Below are 19,269 nucleotides of genomic sequence, written 5' to 3'. Positions count from 1 at the left end.
ACAGAGAAGATCCTTATAATCCCTTCATGCTGGGGCACGAAGGTTTTCTTTTTTCTTTTTGAATCAAATAAAAGAAATAGTACTATGGTTGAGTGGTCCTGGTGGGGATACAAATTGAACATGCAGGTGTAGGACATAAATATGACATTGCTGTGCACACTGCACAGCATCTTGATACTGATTACAAAAAGATTATAATACAACATAATTTACACAGCAGGAAAGCACCGAACACGTGGATATGATATTTACAACTACATTTCTAAGCAGAATCACTAATATCTTTGCCAAGTAGGGTATATTTGCAAGGAATTTAACTTAGTGACATAGGTGCATATTAACTGTAGAAGCAAATGCAGGCTATTAGTAAGGCAAAGGGTTGGGCAATATTACTTAAGATGTGTTACGTATTACTCCTTTAAAAAAGTAATATTATAATACTTTGCATCAAGAGTAAAATATGTTATAACATATTTGTAACCAGTAACGCAGTGGTACTTGGATGAGTAATATGTAATAATATTATACTGTTTTGGCAGAGTAATAAGTTACTGGGTAAAGTTATAATATTACAGTAATATTTTACTAAGTAACAAGTTACTGCCCAACACTGGCAACAGATCCACACAGACAACAGATCCAGTTCAGATTAATCTTTCTAGACTCTTCTGGACACACTGGGAGATGGATTCCTGAGGTGGAGCTCCACACCTAACCGTCAGCTCTCAGTACTTTAATGCACATCTTGCTAGTCGTGCTACTCATATGCTGAGGTAGACGGTCAGCGCTCTACCAACTAAACTCACCCAATAACAGATGGAAGAGCTAAGGAAGGTTATGAATATGCATAATATAGAAGTTTTCGCTGTATTCTCAGCATCCTAAAGGGGAACACACACCGGCTGCAGACATCGCGCGCCAAAATAGTAGCCTCCGTTATTTTCAATGAACCTACCCACACGGGCGGTGTCAGACACGCACAGGTGCACGTTCACGCCTCGTCCGCCGCTCCGATATGCTGCTGTTCGAATTTCCAGGCGTTTTCACATGGTGAAAAATGTCCGGCAGCCTGTCCGCAGCCAGTGTGTTCCACTTGAATGACCTAATCTTAACAACTCTTGCGTTGTGCGGTCGATATGCAAACGCCAACTCACGTTCAACAACTCTGTGGTTCCTACTAGGTAAAAGGTTCCTCGAACCTTTCGGTTGAAAAGGGGCTCAAATATCAACGGGTTTCAGAGCATCACGCAAACAGCATGCACATGGAGTCCATACCAAGGCTCTTTAGCCTTTTGAAGCCTTTCGAAGGACCATGTACAGTACGAAGCTAGCTTTTTTTTGGTTCCGTACAGAACCTTTTTAGTAAGCATACAGCGATATTAAAGATTTTCTTCATACCGAGTCATGCAGGTACACAACAATCCATCTGAACAGCAGGCTTTCAGCAATATGACATCACACATAAAGAAACATAAAATATAAACAGAGGTTTAGGTATAATGCCCTCAATTTGTTCACTTCTTGACCTTAAATGAAATAAATAAGTATTTTATGTCTTTTGTCTCCCGTATTTCACTTACCCAAGTGACAATCCCAGGATAATTAACTTTGACATGATCAGACATAATGACCTTCAGTGTGATGACGACCTATGATGGATGTTTGATTTATAAACATCATTAACAACAACAATTCATGGTAATAATAATAACTAGAAAGGTGCAATTCTGGGAAATTTCAAGTGTGGTTGCCTAGCCTAGTAATAAATAAGAATAAATAATACATGTGAAACGCGTGTGCAAATCAACTTGCAGGAACAGGAGTGAGGAGGTGACGTGAAGTCTACAGCAGGGGTCTTCCAACGTTTTCAGGCCTTAGCTGAGAGGAGATAAAGCAGGGACCCCCACTATGTATTGTTTTGTGTTGCAGATTTTCATCGATTTCATAGATAAGATTCATAGACTTGTTTGACAGCACTGTCATCAGTCTATGTTGGATTCGGGGGAATGTGTTTTTTTCAGACATTTAAACACATGTATCGTCGATACTTAGTACATTTGACCTTTCACTCTGTACTTGGTCTGTTCTTTTTGTTTTACCTCTATACTAAACCTATTTGCCAAAAATAGCCGAGGCGTTGCGAGGTTGAGAGGTTGTAGATTTTTGGCTAGAATTCTCCTCAGAATAGGGATGCAAGGGTTCAAGTTGTTCATTTAAAATAATTTATCACACAAAGATGTGGTAACTCTGAGGATCCCCTAGGGGACCCGGACCCCCCGTTGAAGACCCCTGGTCAACAGTACTCTAAATACTGTTCCTATGAAAAGAAACAAACCTGAAACTCAAAGGGAGAGAGCGAGGGATTCTTCATGAGAGGAGATCTCCTCGTGAGAGAGGGGATCTCCTCTTGAGATAGGGGATCAAATTCAGTATCATAGCAAGGAGGTTACATTGTTGTATCCTACAGACTCCTGGCACTTGGTTCATTGATCTCCTCTTTATAATCTGTTACCAATCATTTCCATGAGATTCCTCCTCCTCCTCCTCCTCCTCCTCCTGGTGTGCCTCTCTTCATCATCTACACCTGGTCCCTCAGTCTGGCTAGCCTCTGAGAAAGTTCATCCTGACCACACACAAAACACAACACAGGTAAGACCATCACACCTAAGATCACTTAGATTTACAAATCATGGTCTCCCTTAACTCAACAGGTCTGTTTGGTTCCATTTGTATACTGTCAGAGTTAGAGTCTTATATGTGTCAATTTAGGCCCCCATAAAGTCCCTGGAATCCACTTTGAGAACCACTGACTTTGATCAGTTCAATTACTTTGGCGACCCAACATTAAAAACCTCTTTAAGCGGGATTCCCTTCAAATTATTCATTCAAGTTTGAAGTCAGATTTATGCTCGTGTCACCGAAAAGAACGGTGAGAGAACGAGTCTCTCTCCCTTCCGACATGTCGCCACTCCGAAACTGACTTCTTATTGTCGGAGTGGCGACATGGGTTAGGGTTAGAGATAGGGTTAGTGTCGGAATGGAGACATGTCGGAAAGGAGACATGTCGGAGTGGCGGGATGCACCCGTACAACGTGTCGCGGGCCACGGCACGTGAGCGTTTCAGTGCGCAACATGGCCGCTCGTCGAACTATAAACACACAAAGCCAGCAGAGAGGGAGGGGGGAGGTGGGCTCGCTGACACTCGCTGTAGTAGGGAGAGGCAGCGAATTAGTTCATAACATAGCAGGATAAAGTAGTATGTGTCAGGTGGGCGCCGCAATGGTTTGTTTGATGCGTCCTTTCTTAAAATTATGCGCCGGAGATGCTGGACACAGGGCTCTATGAACATCACTGTCTTTGACACAAGACTAATGGAATGATTCTTCTCCTAATTACTCCACCGGAACTTTGTTTGGACAATGCATGAAAACAGATGTATTGCAGAGGGTTTCTAGCCAAAGGCTAATGCACGACAACCTCTGTCCCTGGTTGCTTTTTACTGAAAGTTTTACACTGTGCTTTATTTATTATTTGTCACAAATTATTATTGTATTACAATAACTGTTATAGCAGTTGCCAGTTAGCACCTTTCAAAAACAAGTTACAAAGTTCACTACAGTCAAAACAGATAATAAAAATGTTTTAAATCCAAGGTTAGGATAAGTTTTAAAAGATAAGATGAGTTTTTAGAAAGGATTTAAAAGAGGACACCAAGTTTGCCTACCACACAGCAATAGCCCGGTCACCCTGACTTTGGTACCATTAGTAGGGCCCTGTTGGAGGATATCAGGGTGCGACCAGGCTCACAGGGAATTAAAAGATCACAAATGTAGGCAGGAGCCTGACCATTCAGGGCTTTAAAAGAAGGATAATCTGTAAATCAATTCTAAACTCACAGGTAACAGTGGTGTAATGTGCCCACTTCTCTTGGTGTCAAAAAGCCTGGAATTTGCGTTTTGTAACAGTCTTTCTATATTCCGTTGGCTGAAACCCAAATATAGTGCATTACAGTAGTCAAATTGACATACAGCAGGGGCTTAAGCCAGATTCATACTGTACTTGGACGTACGACAGTGAAAATACTACTCTACAAGCTCACAAAACATTGCATCGTGACACGTGTGAGCTTAGCTTGTAGATTTGCTATCTTTGGCATTAGAAAGAAGAAAAAAGTATGGAGGGGGAAATGTAATGTATGTATGTGTATGCGTATGAGTGTGCGTGCGTGCGTGTGTTATGTGTGTGTGTGTGTGTGCGTGCGTGTGTTACCTGTTCTGTGGAGGCTACACTGGAAGCCACTGAGCCTTTCTGACCCTCAGGAAGCTCCATGTTGAGATCCAACCTGACAACAGAATACACACCAACGTTTCAGCATTTCATTCAGCATGTCACTCTGTTTTCTTTCCAAACCAACACTGTACCAGCTGTTCATAGATGGTACATAACTGATAACTAGGTAACTAATAATAATGGAGCTAGTTTTAACTGTATTAATTGTGTTACTGTTATTGTGTGTGTGTGTGTGTGTGTGTGTGTGTGTGTGTGTGTGTGTGTGTGTGTGTGTGTGTGTGTGTGTGCGGGTGTCACGTACCCAGCTTCATCCGCCATTTCGTGCATCAATGTGTCCACTTCATTCTGTGCAACACACAAACACAAACCAGTCAATACAGACACTTGGACCTCTGGTTGATTTACTTTAACTGGTGTGATACTTGACTTTCTTCTTGGGCTGTCTGACCTCTTACGTCTTACATCATGGACGTGTGCACCTGTGTACTGTATGTTGTGGTTCATGTGTTTTGCTTCCTTTCTTATAGAGTGCCGAAGTTTATAGTCCTAAAACCTGAAACAAGTTAGCGGTTTGCACTTCCGGTTTGCGGAAGTGCACTCAATGTGGATAACGTGGAAGTACAAATGCTAGGAACTACCAGTAGGTTACCTGTGGTGTGGTTTCAGGGTGGAGGTACTACCAGGAGAAGTACTGGAACTACCTTTCCAGTACTGGAAAAAGATTTCTCTAATTTCAAAATATTTCCAGAAATGTCATGACCGTGGGAACCTTGTACCAGGAGAAGGTTACCTGTGGTGTGGTGAGGGTGGAGGTACTACCAGAAGGTTAACTGTGGTGTGGTGAGGCGGGTGGAGGTACTACCAGAAGGTTAACTGTGGTGTGGTGAGGCGGGTGGAGCTACTACCAGAAGGTTACCTGTGGTGTGGTTTCAGGGTGGAGGTACTACCAGAAGGTTACCTGTGGTGTGGTGAGGGTGGAGGTACTACCAGAAGGTTACCTGTGGTGTGGTGAGGGTGGAGGTACTACCAGACGGTTACCTGTGGTGTTGTGAGGGTGGAGGTACTACCAGAAGGTTACCTGTGGTGTTGTGAGAGTGGAGGTACTACCAGAAGGTTAACTGTGGTGTGGTGAGGCGGGTGGAGGTACTACCAGAAGGTTAACTGTGGTGTGGTGAGGCGGGTGGAGCTACTACCAGAAGGTTACCTGTGGTGTGGTTTCAGGGTGGAGGTACTACCAGAAGGTTACCTGTGGTGTGGTGAGGGTGGAGGTACTACCAGAAGGTTAACTGTGGTGTGGTGAGGCGGGTGGAGGTACTACCAGAAGGTTAACTGTGGTGTGGTGAGGCGGGTGGAGCTACTACCAGAAGGTTACCTGTGGTGTGGTTTCAGGGTGGAGGTACTACCAGAAGGTTACCTGTGGTGTGGTGAGGGTGGAGGTACTACCAGAAGGTTACCTGTGGTGTGGTGAGGGTGGAGGTACTACCAGACGGTTACCTGTGGTGTTGTGAGGGTGGAGGTACTACCAGAAGGTTACCTGTGGTGTTGTGAGAGTGGAGGTACTACCAGAAGGTTACCTGTGGTGTTGTGAGGGTGGAGGTACTACCAGAAGGTTACCTGTGGTGTGGTGAGGGTGGAGGTACTACCAGAAGGTTACCTGTGGTGTGGTGAGGGTGGTGGTGTTGCCCATGGTGTCTTCCATCTGGGCCGTCTGCACGTCCAGGGTCTCAAACTGGTTCTCAAACTTGTCCATCAAAGCAGAGATCTGCACAAATACATATAGAGGTTGTCAACAATGTACTTCTGACCCCTTCCAAAGACCAGCGTTAACCGAAAGGAACTCTCAGTGAGCATTCTGCAAAAGTAGGGAACATTCAGTGGAAATGGCTGATCTACAAGATTGTAGATCGGTTATGACCACACGCTTGTAGATCGTCTGTTTAGCTACAGTGTGCGTGCGTGCATGTGTTGTACCTTCTCCAGGTTCATGTTCTTCAGTGTAGAATCCATAGATTTCACCACTCCAGCCATAGACTTGGTGACCTGAAAAACAACAATCTTTTTCAGCTTTGTACCACTTGTCTACCTTAAAAAAATTAAAATAAAAAAATAAACCTGGTGTCCCTATTTTGGGCATGTTTTCAGGGTGATAGGTGAACGTTTTCCAAATGTTTCAAAAATAGCACAAATAGCAGATCTACTAGCTCACCATTTTGATCATTTTTTATTTGTATTTTTTGTCAAGGAAGCAATTAAGTGATGCACTCAATTTTCCTACTACTTAAAAAGAGGCATGCCATGAACCCTACTCAACAAACAACACAGTAAGCTGTTCAATAAATAGAGTGCTAAGAAAACAATTAAGTGCTACAAAGTAGCTAGGACAGACATCAAACATAGTGTCTGTCTAAATAGCATAGCCTCTGTAAACATCTGGATAACTGGCATACAAATAAATAGAAGTTGGATACTATTATAGAGTTCACGTCAATTCAATTGAGAAAAATGTGACTAATTCATGCATTTCTTATCATTTCACTTCAAATTCAATAGACAATATGATGTACTTTGGTGACAATATTAAAATGAAGAGATTCAAAGTCAGTTTTCTTGTATGGCCACTAGGTGTCACCTGTTCCTCTTTTTCTCTCCATGTCTACCAAGCTGTCTACCCAGCTCTATGTAGGCTGGGACTGTCTGACACTGTAGGGCCTCCTGGTCAAATCCATCATTGGATTTGAAGGACATTGTTACTTGGTTGGCTCAGTGGTTAGCACTGTTGCCTCACAGGAACAGGATGTGGGTTTGAACTACTAGGGCATTAACCAAAAAGTCGACAAGTCGACTCAGTCGACTTCATTACACAAGTCGACTCCCACCGACTCCCAAAGTCAAAAGCTGAGAAAAAAATAAAATAAGAAAAATCATTTTTTGTATTTTTCTATCGTTATTTTTGCTCCATGTGTGCGTGTGCAGCATTCAAACAGTAGGATTGCTTATTGTCAAGGACAGGATTCTCTCCTTTTCTAACTGTGTTTTGTCAATGAAATGAAGTACACTAGCACGGGGAGTTTTCACTCAGCCATTAATTAACTAATCTATAATATTAACATCAAAACAAAAGCCTAATTAAGGGAGAAAGGATCACTTTAGACTATTCTATTCAAGTAATTTTCGGGTTTTGAACCCCCCCCCAATCGTTTGATAATGACGTCATCAAACAATAAAGTCGACTTCAACTCAACTTTTTACTGAGTCGAGTCGACTTGCAAGAATCACAAGTCGTTAATGCCCTAGTTTGAACCAGACTAGGGCCTTTTCTGTATGGAGTTTGCAAGTTCTCGTAGTGTTCACGTGGGTTTACTTTCGTCCCACGCCAAAAGACAAGTAGGGACATGGTCCTGACAGTGGCACACTGTTCTTACGGCTGCAGCTGGGTGCTTGCTGTCCACCGTTCCTAATCAGTGGTGGACAAAGTACTCGACTCCAGCACTTGAGTCAAAGTATAGATACAGCTGGTCTAATATTACTCAACTACTCAAGTGCAAGTTGCTCAGTGAAATCTGTACTTGAGTTAAAGTACTGGAGTACTTGATTTTAAAAGTACACTTTTGAGTAGGGCCTATTCCAGAAAGGGTTGATACCCCTTGCTCTAACTGTAGCTGCCTGCCAGGAGATCTGCTTTTTTTCAAACATTTTTCAAAGGTTTCATAATATTATAATTAAGAGTATGTAATGCATCCGTTTTCTTCCATGTCCCTAATATTCTTTTAGGCTATACAATTTCATTGCTCTCGAATATTCACTGTACATTATTAGATTTTATTTCACTAACTGTAGGCGTCTTTATAAGAAAGTCTATCTACTGAAGTGAGGAGCAAACTAATATAGAATTATGGAACAGTTATCCGATTAAAGCAACTTGGGGGAAAAAAAGGTTTGTGTAACTTTGGTAAAATCTCACTGATTCTCAACCTGTGGGCTGGGGACCACTGGTGGGTTCCGAGGGTATTGCCAGTGGGCCCCCGAATAATTGGCAAACCTCTAAGATTTTAATGATTGATGATTTAACATGAATGTGAACAAAGTCAGGATATTCTTTCTTTAAAAGCTTTTTAAAAAAGGTTTTCTTTGTGATACCAAATAGGAACATAAAGTATACTGCGCTAGTTCCACTGATCCAAGCCCAAACACAATTGATTGATTGATCATTAACACATCCACTGCCAGGTATTCATTAATTAAGTGTTTGCATTTATCTTATATTTGGACGTATACCCAGAGAGCTATAAAACCAACTTAACCCAATGATCTACCAAAGTTCAACTATTTGGAGCATGTCGTTATAGGCAAAAATGTCCAAAGAGTTTCCAACATTTTCAAAAGGAGAGAAAACACTCTTGATGCAGGTCCAGAGAGCCCCAAACGTCATGTATAATAACAAATAGAAATTATGCTGCTGAGCAAGAGCAGAGTGCAGGATAGCCGATCTACAACCTCTCAATGCCTCGCGCTGCGAGGCGTTGAGAGCTTGTAGATCTGCTATTTTTGGCTAAAGTTCTCCTCAGAATAGGGATGTGAGGATTCAAGTTGTTCATTTAAATGATTGAGCCTATCACAAAGATTTGGCGGCCCCCCTGTAGTAACTCTGAGGACCCCCTAGGGGGTCGAAGACCCCTGGTTTAAAGACCATCATGGCATCTGACTGTCAACCTGCACCACCCTCATACAAGTACATTGGGTTGCATCATCTGGACAATAAACTGTAAACATATACTGTACAACAGGCCAGGAAACGACTCTACTTCCTGAGTAGTCTTATGTACTCTGAATGATGTTGACCATTGTATGACTCATCCTAGAGTTCCCTCTGGGAGCAATAAAGTAGCATCTAATTTGATCTACTGTGAAACTCTGCATTAAAACACAACCATGGCATTCTAAGTAAGACATACGGTTAGCACGCCAGACTGTAAAACTCTGAACTTTAATATGAATCATTTGAAATTGAATTGATCTTTATGGCAGCCCGGTTCGGGCATACGTCACCCATGAACCTGTCTTTATTTTCAGGTGACTCGTGCAGTAATACAATTAAACCTGTGGATGTCCGGTTTAGCTTTCATCCGTTTATGACTAGTACTTCCACACATGCAAGCCTCTATGCACTGTGTGTGCAAGTGTGTGCGTGTGTGTGTGTGACTGTGTGTGTTCTAGGCATCACACAAATAGCATATTACATACATGCTAATCTTCAAAACAAAGACAAGAAAGTCCATTTAAGTGTCCTAGGGTTTTTTCTTTTTTAATAGAATCGTGCATGATAATTATGTAAATCAACAAAAGGGCCATCGTGCACAAGGAGGGTCAAGCATCATTAACTCCGTAATGATGTTTCATACTTAGTTCTTACCCTACGGAAGCTGCGGTTTGCAGTGAGTCATTTTCACCCCTTCCTCAGAGGATTTCACTTGTAATTTTTCAGAAATGGTAAACTTTCTCTAATGTTACGTATTGCAGGCAAGGCGAGAGATTGCATTTCACTGAGCCATCACCCTCTGGAGACCCAAACCTAACTCTATTAATGCCACAGCCCAATGCGGCTGCTTTCTGGTAAGAAACACAAAACATTCACCTACAGTAGTAACAAACTATGTTCTGGCTGTGACACGCCTTTTACACTAGACTAGAGGATAACAACCCTCACCGCCCGCTGTCGCTTCTCAATTAGGGCTTCAAGGATACACAGAAGGTGAAAGAAGCTGAAAAGTGCATAACCACATAATGCCTATATACTTTTTTGTACTACAAGCTTGTACATCAGCAATTTTTGTTATTTTTGAAATAATTAGTGCAGGGCAATCAGACTTCCATCCAGATAAACCTTTTTTTGCAGCGCCACTCCTCCCACAGTTTTGGTGGCACGTACTTGGGCCATATGTCAACGTCTTCATCGGGACAAGTCGGGGTGCATTTTGCTAAGAGATACGTTATATACTGTAGTTTAATTTATATACATGTATTTGTGAATTCATTTTCTCCATTGACTTTAATTAAAAGTTATAAACGTTTTTGAAATATGATCATATTATAGATGTCTGACAGATATCAGAGATATGTCTGACATCATAGACCACATGAGGCTGACACAGTATGTCCATATGGGCATTCCAAGATATGGGCTTAATGTTGATGACATCAGAGATCTCCATATATGGGCATAAAAGGGACAAGGATTGACAAAGAGATCTCCATATATGGCCATTAATTTATTAGTGAATTCATTTTCTTCATTGACTTGAATGGGACATGACTCGCGTCATGGCAACCATACCATACTTGCCATTTCCAATTGCATCTTTCTAGTTAAAAAAGAATACTAATACAAATAATACTAATACAAATTGCCAGCCCATAATAGGGATGCCAGGTTTAAAGTGGTTAAAATAGTTTTATAAATAAGTAGCTTGGAGTGGCTTGTTGTCAGTATTGGCAGAGAACGAGGGTTTCAAGCTCCTTTTATATGAGCTGGACCCCTGGGAGAAGGATTGCTGAGGTGGAGCCAACATACAGTATCAGCTACCAGTACTTACTCTCTACCAACTGAGATAGCTGGACACAAATGTTTTATGAAGGCTGTATGTAGTATACCGTAATAGTCTCGTAAGAACTTTTTTCAGCAAACAGTAGCTAGGAGAAAAACACAAGAGCAAAGGGGCATGGTGTTGTGGGTTCTCTGACCGCGTTGAGCGCAGGCCTCCAGCCTCCAGGTAGCACTTAAGTCTTTCATCATTCTTCTCTCAGTAACTGGCCAACATCATAATGGCTGGCAACGCTAGTGTTTCATTCATTCATTCAATGCTTTGCTTGTACACCGACCAACCACATCGAGTCGTTGTGGCCATAATTAGATTAGAATTCTATGGCTGTGACTCAAGATAAATAATTCCGAGGGAAGAATTGTGGAACTAATGCAAGAATGCACGGATATCCAAACATGATCAATCACGCACATTTTTAAAGTCTGCAAAATATGCACCAAATCCTGGCAGGAAAATTCCTTTCATTGTGTGCGCTGCCAACGCTAACTAATTAGCATGGCTACAAAACATATCATCTCTTTTTTTAATAAGTAATTGTGGGTGTGTGTGGTGGATTTAGTGAATAGTGGGCTGTTTTTATAGCGTTTACACAATAGAATGGCACCAGAACAAGTATTGCATTGTTTGTTCCTGGGAGCTACAGAGCTTCTGCTTGCTTTGGAGGAGCTCAGCAGGAAATTGAGTGGGTGTGGAGTGACATAAAAAAGACTGGCAAGTTATCTGTGGAGTGACATAAAAAAGACTGGCAAGTTATCTGTGGAGTGACATAAAAAAGACTGGCAAGTTATCGAGTACACTGATGGTGCTGTTGGGGACAGGTTGGCAACAGAGTTTCACCTATGAAACGTGTAACATCCATGCATTGTGGATGTTAGACACTTTGATGGTTCCCCGTGGACCACTATTTCAAAGAGGTCTTCAACATTTTTCAGGCCAAAAATGTCCCCTTAGCTGAGAGAGAAGAAGCAGCACTACATAGTGTAAATAATTATATTGCAGATTAAACTTTATCATAGATTTCATCATAGATAGCTTCAAGGACTTGTTTTGCTTTGTTTTCTTGTTTGTTTACACATGATCTTTTCTATATATGTTACAAGCTCACAACGTGTCCCAGAGTAGGGAGGGTTCAAATTGTTGTAAAGCAAAAAAGGCTTAAGTGGTTAAATCCTCACAGGACAGCTGTAGTGGTGTAAAGTACGCTTTAGTGTACTCAAGTACTGTACTTAAGTACAATTTGGAGGTACTTTTACTTTACAGGAGTATTTCCAATTTTCAGTACTTTTACTTCTACTCCACAAGATCTCAGAGTTTTTACTCCACTACATTTATTAGAAAACTTTAATTACTAGTTACTTTGTAGATTTTGATAATTATTACAAAACATGCATTAACCACTTCAGCCCTTCATGCCCTATATCCATTTTGCCCATTTCAAAAACCTGTGAAACGGCACATTCTGCATAATGAGTACTTTCTACTTTTGGTTCTTTAAGTACATTTTGATACCAATACTTTCGTACTTTTACTCAAGCAGGTTTTGAATTCCGGACTTCTACTTTTAACAGACCATGTCTGCACTGCAGTATTGATATAGCACAAAATGTGAGTACTTTTCCCACCAGGGGACAGCTGTGACGCGAGCATCGGCGCGGTGACTCTGACCTGGTTCATGGTGACCGCGGTCTGAACCCTGGCGGCCACGGCGTCCACCCGCGCGCTCATCCTCAGGAAGTTAATGGACTGGTTCTTCTGACGGATGGCGTTCTCGGCATGGATCCGGGCCACCTCCATGTCACCCTTCTGGATGGCCTGAGAGACACCAGACAAGATGAGAGTCAACTTCCCTGGTCCACCTGACACGGGCCTAGGGCTGTCATGAGTCACGATTATGCCATTTTTGCATCGCCAACCCCACCTAGGGTGTGGGCGCTGATGATGCGGACGGAGGAACACACGATAGGACACAAATATACAAAGAAATGTCTGACATATAACTTTATACTTAAAAAATAACATTGATAGTGGAAATAGCCGATCTACAAGCTCACAACACGATGCAACATGTCGTGTACTTGAAGATTGGCTTTTTCTACTATTTTATAAAATGTTTGAAAATATATTTTTTCAACATGGAAACGATTATGACGATTATGTCAAATAATTGCGATTAGACAAGTATGTAATAATTGTGACAGGCCTACGTGGGCCGCAACAGGGCTGCTATGACGTACTTCTGCACATAATGACATGTCTTCAGGACACTAAGCCACTGTTTCCCAAACAGTGGGTCGGGAGCCATTTGTGGGTCGCGGACACATTCTTATGGGTCCCTTAATTGTTATCATTTCAAAACATTTCCAAAAAACATTCCCCCAAAAGTTAAGATTTTCAGGAATAAAGTAACTTCATTAATACATCAAAGAATAATGTAAGAAATTCCATAAATTAGAGAACAAATGTTTAAGAATTAGTGAAAATAGCCGATCTACAAGCTTTGCGAGCTTGTAGATCTGCTGTTTTCACTACTGTAGTTCGGGTCCCGGGCAAAACTCTCTTTTGAGTCTCGGCCTGAAAGGTTTGGGAACCACTCCACTAAGCTGCCTTTAAATCCAGTCCTATATTGTGCTGATCAGAGCAATGGTCTCTGAGTTATGGCCATTTGAACTGTTGTAACACTGCTGTAGCCAACAGCACCCCAAAGTGATGTGTTTTATAGTAGATAGGCTATTATATGGGGTGACCTGGCGGATCACAGTGTAAGAGCCCATAGTAAAGTCTATTATACTAGACTAGTACAGTAGTGCTTCTTGCAGCTGACCCTGGTTCGAAAACGACCCAATCTATCTATCTGAAATAAACCATAAAAAGCCAAAACAAATGATAATAATAATATCATTTTATATTGCTACTCCATGAGGTGAGGTCACCAGAGACAGTGCTGCTGAGAGTTGTAACTTGCAAAAAAAAATCAATGGCTGTCATGGCTAATGTTTCAGGTTGAGGGAAAACTATTTATTTCCAATCTAAAATGGAAGTGACACAGAGTAGGCCCCTCCCACTCTGGTTACTTCTGGTTCGCTGTTCCCTTCAACTGTCTATCATATGTCAAACACCAATCCTCTACATTACTGCTGACAGTCACATTGATTTAACTCCAAGAGTGTACAAATGGACCCAGGGCAGGAATTTCATGGAGGCCATGAAGGCCATGGCCGTCGTTGCCCCTCAGTTTGGCCTTGGGCCCCTCCAAAAAATTTCCTGAGGCCACAGTGGGGAACCAAGTAGCACGCACATCTTATAAAAACTCTCCGGGTGCTGAGCAAAAATACGTACAGTTTAAGAGGAAGAGGCTCGCACACCGTCTTAAAGCTCCCAGGTACGTTTTATTTAGCAACGTTTCGACCCCATATGGGTCTTCATCAGGCCAGGTGTGTGAGCCTCTTCCTCTTAAACTGAGGCCATAGTGGCCTTAATGCCCCCAGCTGACTGTAACACGTTCTCCTCTGTCTCTGTCTTGTTAATTTAGACACCAGTGTCTTTCTAGTCCCCATTTCTAAACAAATCCAGTATCTTTGATTTGTGCAGGGCTGAGCATCAGATTGTAAATACCCATTTATTTATTTTCAGATATTCTACATATTAAATGTAACCCTTAAATTCAATTAATTATTGCAATGGACTAAAATCTTGTTTTATTTGATGGCCTTCCTGCCATGGCATTTGGCCTTTGTGCCCTCAAAAAATGGACAACCCCAAAGGCCAAGTGGCCTTGCCCCTAAAATGATGAAATTCCAGCCCTGAATGGACCTATCCATTTGCAACTCCTGAGAGTCTACAAATGAAACCAAACGGACCCGGTACACTCTCAGAGTTAAATGAACACTCTGGATTCTCCCTGTGCGCACAAACTGTCCTACCTTCTTGACCTTGGCCTTCTCTGCCTTCTCCTCTTTGTCACATCTCTTGGAGTTGCGCTGGAGCTCCTTGGCGGCGAACTTGAGGTTGAACAAGTGCTCTGTGAGGTCATGGTGAAGGACTTTCACAACGGGATATAGAAGAGTGACACGTCCTAAAAACAAGGGTGGCCCTGTGCCAATTTATCAGTGGGGTCAGTTCAGCAAAAGCTAAGGTATGGCAACATGACTGGTGTCTTGCACGCGAGACACCAGTATTTTCACGCTGTCAAATATTTCACTGCCATAAGAGAGGGTAATATTCAGTGGTGGAAAAAGTACTCTCATTTTAAGTAAAAATAGCAATAATGCAAATAGAAATACTCTGTTACAGAATTGCCACAGCAAAAGTGAAAGTACAAAAGTATTTGTATCAAAATACACTTAAAGTACCAAAATAGCAGATCTACAAGCTCACAACGCGTCTGAAGATCTGCTATTTTCAAATAGCCTAGGTATAAAATAGGGCTAAAGTGGTTCATATATGTTTTATAATGTTATAATTTATACCTGCAATGTAACTAGTAACTTAAGTACTCAAATAATTGTAGTGGAGTAAAAGTACGACATTTGGAGCTGGGAATGGGATGCAGTGGAGTAGAAGTAGGGTTGCCACCCGTTCCGTATAATACGGAATCGTTCCGTATTGGACAATTAAAAGATGCGTTCCGTATTGAACCAATACGGAACGCGGTTTGTTCCGTATTTAACCAAATGCCCCATAAAGGTCTGTCACACAAACCTCAACACAGAATTTAACAATAATGAATGAAATAAAACACAGGAAAAGACAGCAAAAGGAGGGAGAGGGTGAGGCGGCTCGCCTCGCAGTCGCTCTCTCCTCTCCTCTCCTCTCCTCTCCTCTCCTCTCCTCTCGCTAGCCCGGCCGGCCCCTGTCTGCATTATGCACTGCATGTCGCTGTCAATCACCGTTGCCTAGTTACAGTCAGCGCACACCGCGCGCTTTAAAAATGTCGTCTGAAGACAATACTCCACCGCCTAAGGACAGACGCCTACAAAGGTACAGACGCGAGTGGGAAGAAACAAACCCGTGGCTTGACAGCGTCAGTGAAGGTTGCTTGCCAAGCAACCTAGCCTACAGTAGCCTTGCGTAGCCAGGCTTACTCATCTCCGAAGAGAAAAGAGCCTACAGTGTGTGGAGAAAAATAACATGCAGTTGCCAGGTCTGATAATATAAGCCATGTTGGGCTTAGCCTCGCGTAGCCAGGCTTACTCATCTGCGAAGAGAAAAGCCTGGTGACAATAGAAGGCAGAAGACGTTCTGGGAGGGGGGGCTGAATTTTCCCGGAAGCTGTATTTTTTTCACAGTGCGGTGTTCTTGCAAACGTATTCCCTGCACGAAAAAATCTGGTCTACGTCTCCTGCTCCGTCGGTTACGCTCGCAATAAACAATATACAAACAAAAACATTGATTCAAGCAATGTTACACCTATTAAGAGTGAGTTAAGAGCTACAATCTATTTTAGTTTTTTCGCTGGGGAATGTAAACAGACCCGCATCGCATGACGTAACGTCCGTTAAACGCAGCACTTCCGCTAGGAATTGTGGAACACACCGGAAGCCCTATTGTCTACAGGGTGTGTTGGGCTAGGTTGGAAGAAATTCCATGCTGTGTTGCCAAATCTGACTATTATAAGTATTTTGGGCTCTTATTTCTGTAAAGTTGCTCAGGTGAAGCCTATAGTGAAGCCTATTCAGCCTAAAGTAAAACATTTGTAATCTTCGTTGCTAATAAAGCACTTTAAACTTTAAGTATATGACTTAATGGTTTCTTGACTACCTTCTCTTTACTGACCACCAAGTGACCCAATACAAGAGCCAGGTTCAAATCATTCATTGCTTTATTTCATACAAAATTAACTTATTCATATTTTAGAAACAATTGGCCACTTCAAACTGCAAAACAATATAGGTTATACCATGTTGTGTGTTATAGTTATAACTATTCTATGCATTTCATGGGTTTGGGACTGCATTTTTTCGCCGGCCGGCGGCTGTGCCACGCGCACGGAACGCACGCACCGCGTGCCCGGAAGAGGTGTTCCTTATTTCAATTTCTGAAAGGTGGCAACCCTAAGTAGAAGTGAATAAGTATTGAAAAATACTCAAGTTAAGTACAAATACCTCAAAATTGTACATAGTTACAGTACCCAATTAAATGTACTTAGTTACACCACTGGTAATAGCTTGATAATTATATGACTATTCCTGGCTAATGGTTAGGCTACAAGCACCCATATCAATCAATTAGTTTGATTACCCAAGCGAAAGGATACTCTCCATAGCCGACATGTTGAAAGTTGGTCTTATTTGTGTACCTGTGGGCGGTTATGAGATTAACATTAACATCAAACCGTCCAGTCACCCCTTTCTGTCAGATGCCCCAACACTTGTTTGTTTAGATTCTACCCAGCGTTATGCCGAGATTGGTGAGCAGATGAGATATGTGACGCTACGGAAAATTACTGCTACATTTCCAAGTGACAGTGCGATTAAAAAGAAACATGACATATTTTCCACCGGAATATGTGACCTGACTGCGAAACTACAATGAACAAAAAGCCGAACTTTTAAAAGCGAGCTGCTGAGTCACATATTTCGATGGGCCACCAGTTCCGGCGTAACACTCAATTCGCCTCTTTCCTCTTTCGGCGAGAGTTTCCGCCGACGTCACGCTGTCGTCACGGCGTCGACAGCGTGCTCGTACGTCACAAAGCGTTACCACGGTGTACCAACGGGGGCGCGCGTCTGAAGCAGACGAGTTCACATCATCTATTAATAAATCTGCATAGATTGTGTGGTTGTGGTAGGTATATACTCTATGGTTAGCAGTGGTGGAAAACCTTACTTACATACTTTCCAAAAACGTTTGGTCATGTTATCGTCTAATCAGGTTTTTGTGATCACCCTGGACACATTTTAAGTTGCTTGATTCAATATTTTGATATTTGATATTCATTTTATCAGACACTCCTCATCCAGGTCCCATTCCCCATTGTAACTGAACGCCATTTTAACTATAAAACACCCGTATTTTTTCTGGTGACTATACTACCCTCCTAATATGTGAGCTGGCCGTGTTTTCTATAACTATTTTCATATATTTTTAATATTTCTGGGGGGGAAATGGGAAAAAAATGCAATACAATAAGAAATTATTTTAAAAAAAATGAAAAATGCTGTCGATTTTTTTTCCGGACAGATTAAAACGCAGCCAGATTACTAATCATTTGTCTGCAAAGTAGCCTAACTATAACAAGTTTTCAAATAATTGTAGTGGAGTAAAAGTAGCCTAATATTTGGATCCGAGATTGGAGAAGTGAAAGTATTGGAAATTAGAAATACTCAAGTAAAGTACAAATAATACCTCAAACTTGTCCTTAAGTACGATTCTTAAATGTACTTACACCACTGTAGGTTAGGTAGGCCTATATAGGCTAGCCTAGAGCATAGTGACATTTAGTTTTTTGTCTATAAAAGCAGTAGACGAGTGACCTTGTCCTTCATGAGCTTTATGTATATTGTAGCTAAAACAACAGTAAAACGTTGCAGTGAGTCCTTTTGGCTAAATGTAGGCCTAAAGCAAATTGCAAAAAGTCCATTTAGTGTCCTTTTTAGTTTGTTAATGTTCATTTTGATTGCAGTGTTATTTCTCCTTTCACTCAATGCGAAGTCTAGGGTTTTTCTTTTCTTATTATTTTTTTATTTATATACAGTATATTTACCTAACGTGCCTGTATATCTACTTTAATAGCCTATATTGTGCAGAACGTTGTTTCTTCTTTTGTGTGTGTGTGTGTGTGTGTGTGTGTGTGTGTGTGTGTGTGTGTGTGTGTGTGTGTGTGTGTGTGTGTGTGTGTGTGTGTGTGTGTGTGTGTGTGTGTGTGTCTGGTCTTGACTTTAATATGTTGGAGAGATGGAGACTAAATGGAAAATGAAGAATGAATGAATGATGAGGAGGAGGAGGAGAGAGTGGAGGAATGGGTGTGTGTGTGTGTGTGTGTGTGGGGGGGGGGGTGACGGGGTGTGTGTGCTGCGTTTGGTCACAGGAGCAGAGCGGATGACTCATAGCTGCTATAGTATATGGACACACCGACAAGCTATATGACTCTGTGTGTGTGTGTGTGTGTGTGTGTGTGTGTGTGTGTGTGTGTGTGTGTGTGTGTGTGTGTGTGTGTGTGTGTGTGTGTGTGTGTGTGTGTGTGTGTGTGTGTGTGTGTGTGTGAGAGAGAGAGAGAGAGAGAGAGAGAGAGAGAAAGAAAGAATGAAAAAGTATTTATACTGTCTGTCCCCATCATAATAATAATAATAATAGTCCTAATAAATAATAATAAGTATAATACATAATACATAATAATAGGCCTATGTCCCTCCCGGGTCCCGGCTGTAAGGCAGTGAGTGAG

The 19,269-nt window shown here is 41.8% G+C and overlaps 1 protein-coding gene across 1 annotated transcript; it reads right to left on the bottom strand.

Moving 5' to 3' along the window:
- Positions 1–2,565: 2,565 nt before the first annotated feature.
- Positions 2,566–17,226, bottom strand: LOC308301870 (charged multivesicular body protein 1b-like). Its single transcript, XM_080746021.1, has 8 exons — positions 17,143–17,226; positions 14,810–14,907; positions 12,555–12,701; positions 6,262–6,330; positions 5,945–6,052; positions 4,592–4,635; positions 4,270–4,342; positions 2,566–2,623 (listed from the first exon to the last, which is right to left on the bottom strand). The coding sequence occupies exons 1-8, from the start codon at positions 17,156–17,158 to the stop codon at positions 2,579–2,581; spliced, it is 600 nt and encodes a 199-aa protein (XP_080602147.1). The 5' UTR covers positions 17,159–17,226; the 3' UTR covers positions 2,566–2,578.
- Between the last annotated feature and the right edge of the window lie 2,043 nt (positions 17,227–19,269).

The sequence above is a fragment of the Nannobrachium achirus genome (assembly GCF_963921795.1).
Source record: "Nannobrachium achirus genome assembly, chromosome: 17".
Lineage (NCBI taxonomy): Eukaryota > Metazoa > Chordata > Actinopteri > Myctophiformes > Myctophidae > Nannobrachium > Nannobrachium achirus.
The sequence above is the reverse complement of the archived record's forward strand: the minus strand, read 5'-3'. Positions and strand labels throughout refer to the sequence as shown.

What these genes read in the sequence shown, in the direction of transcription:
- LOC308301870 (XM_080746021.1), bottom strand. An exon ending in AGAAGGCCAAGGTCAAGAAG is followed by an intron (nt 12,702 to 14,809) that starts GTAGGACAGTTT and finishes GGTGTCTCTCAG; the next exon opens with GCCATCCAGAAGGGTGACAT. An exon ending in GAAATGGCGGATGAAGCTGG is followed by an intron (nt 4,343 to 4,591) that starts GTACGTGACACC and finishes TTCTGTTGTCAG; the next exon opens with GTTGGATCTCAACATGGAGC.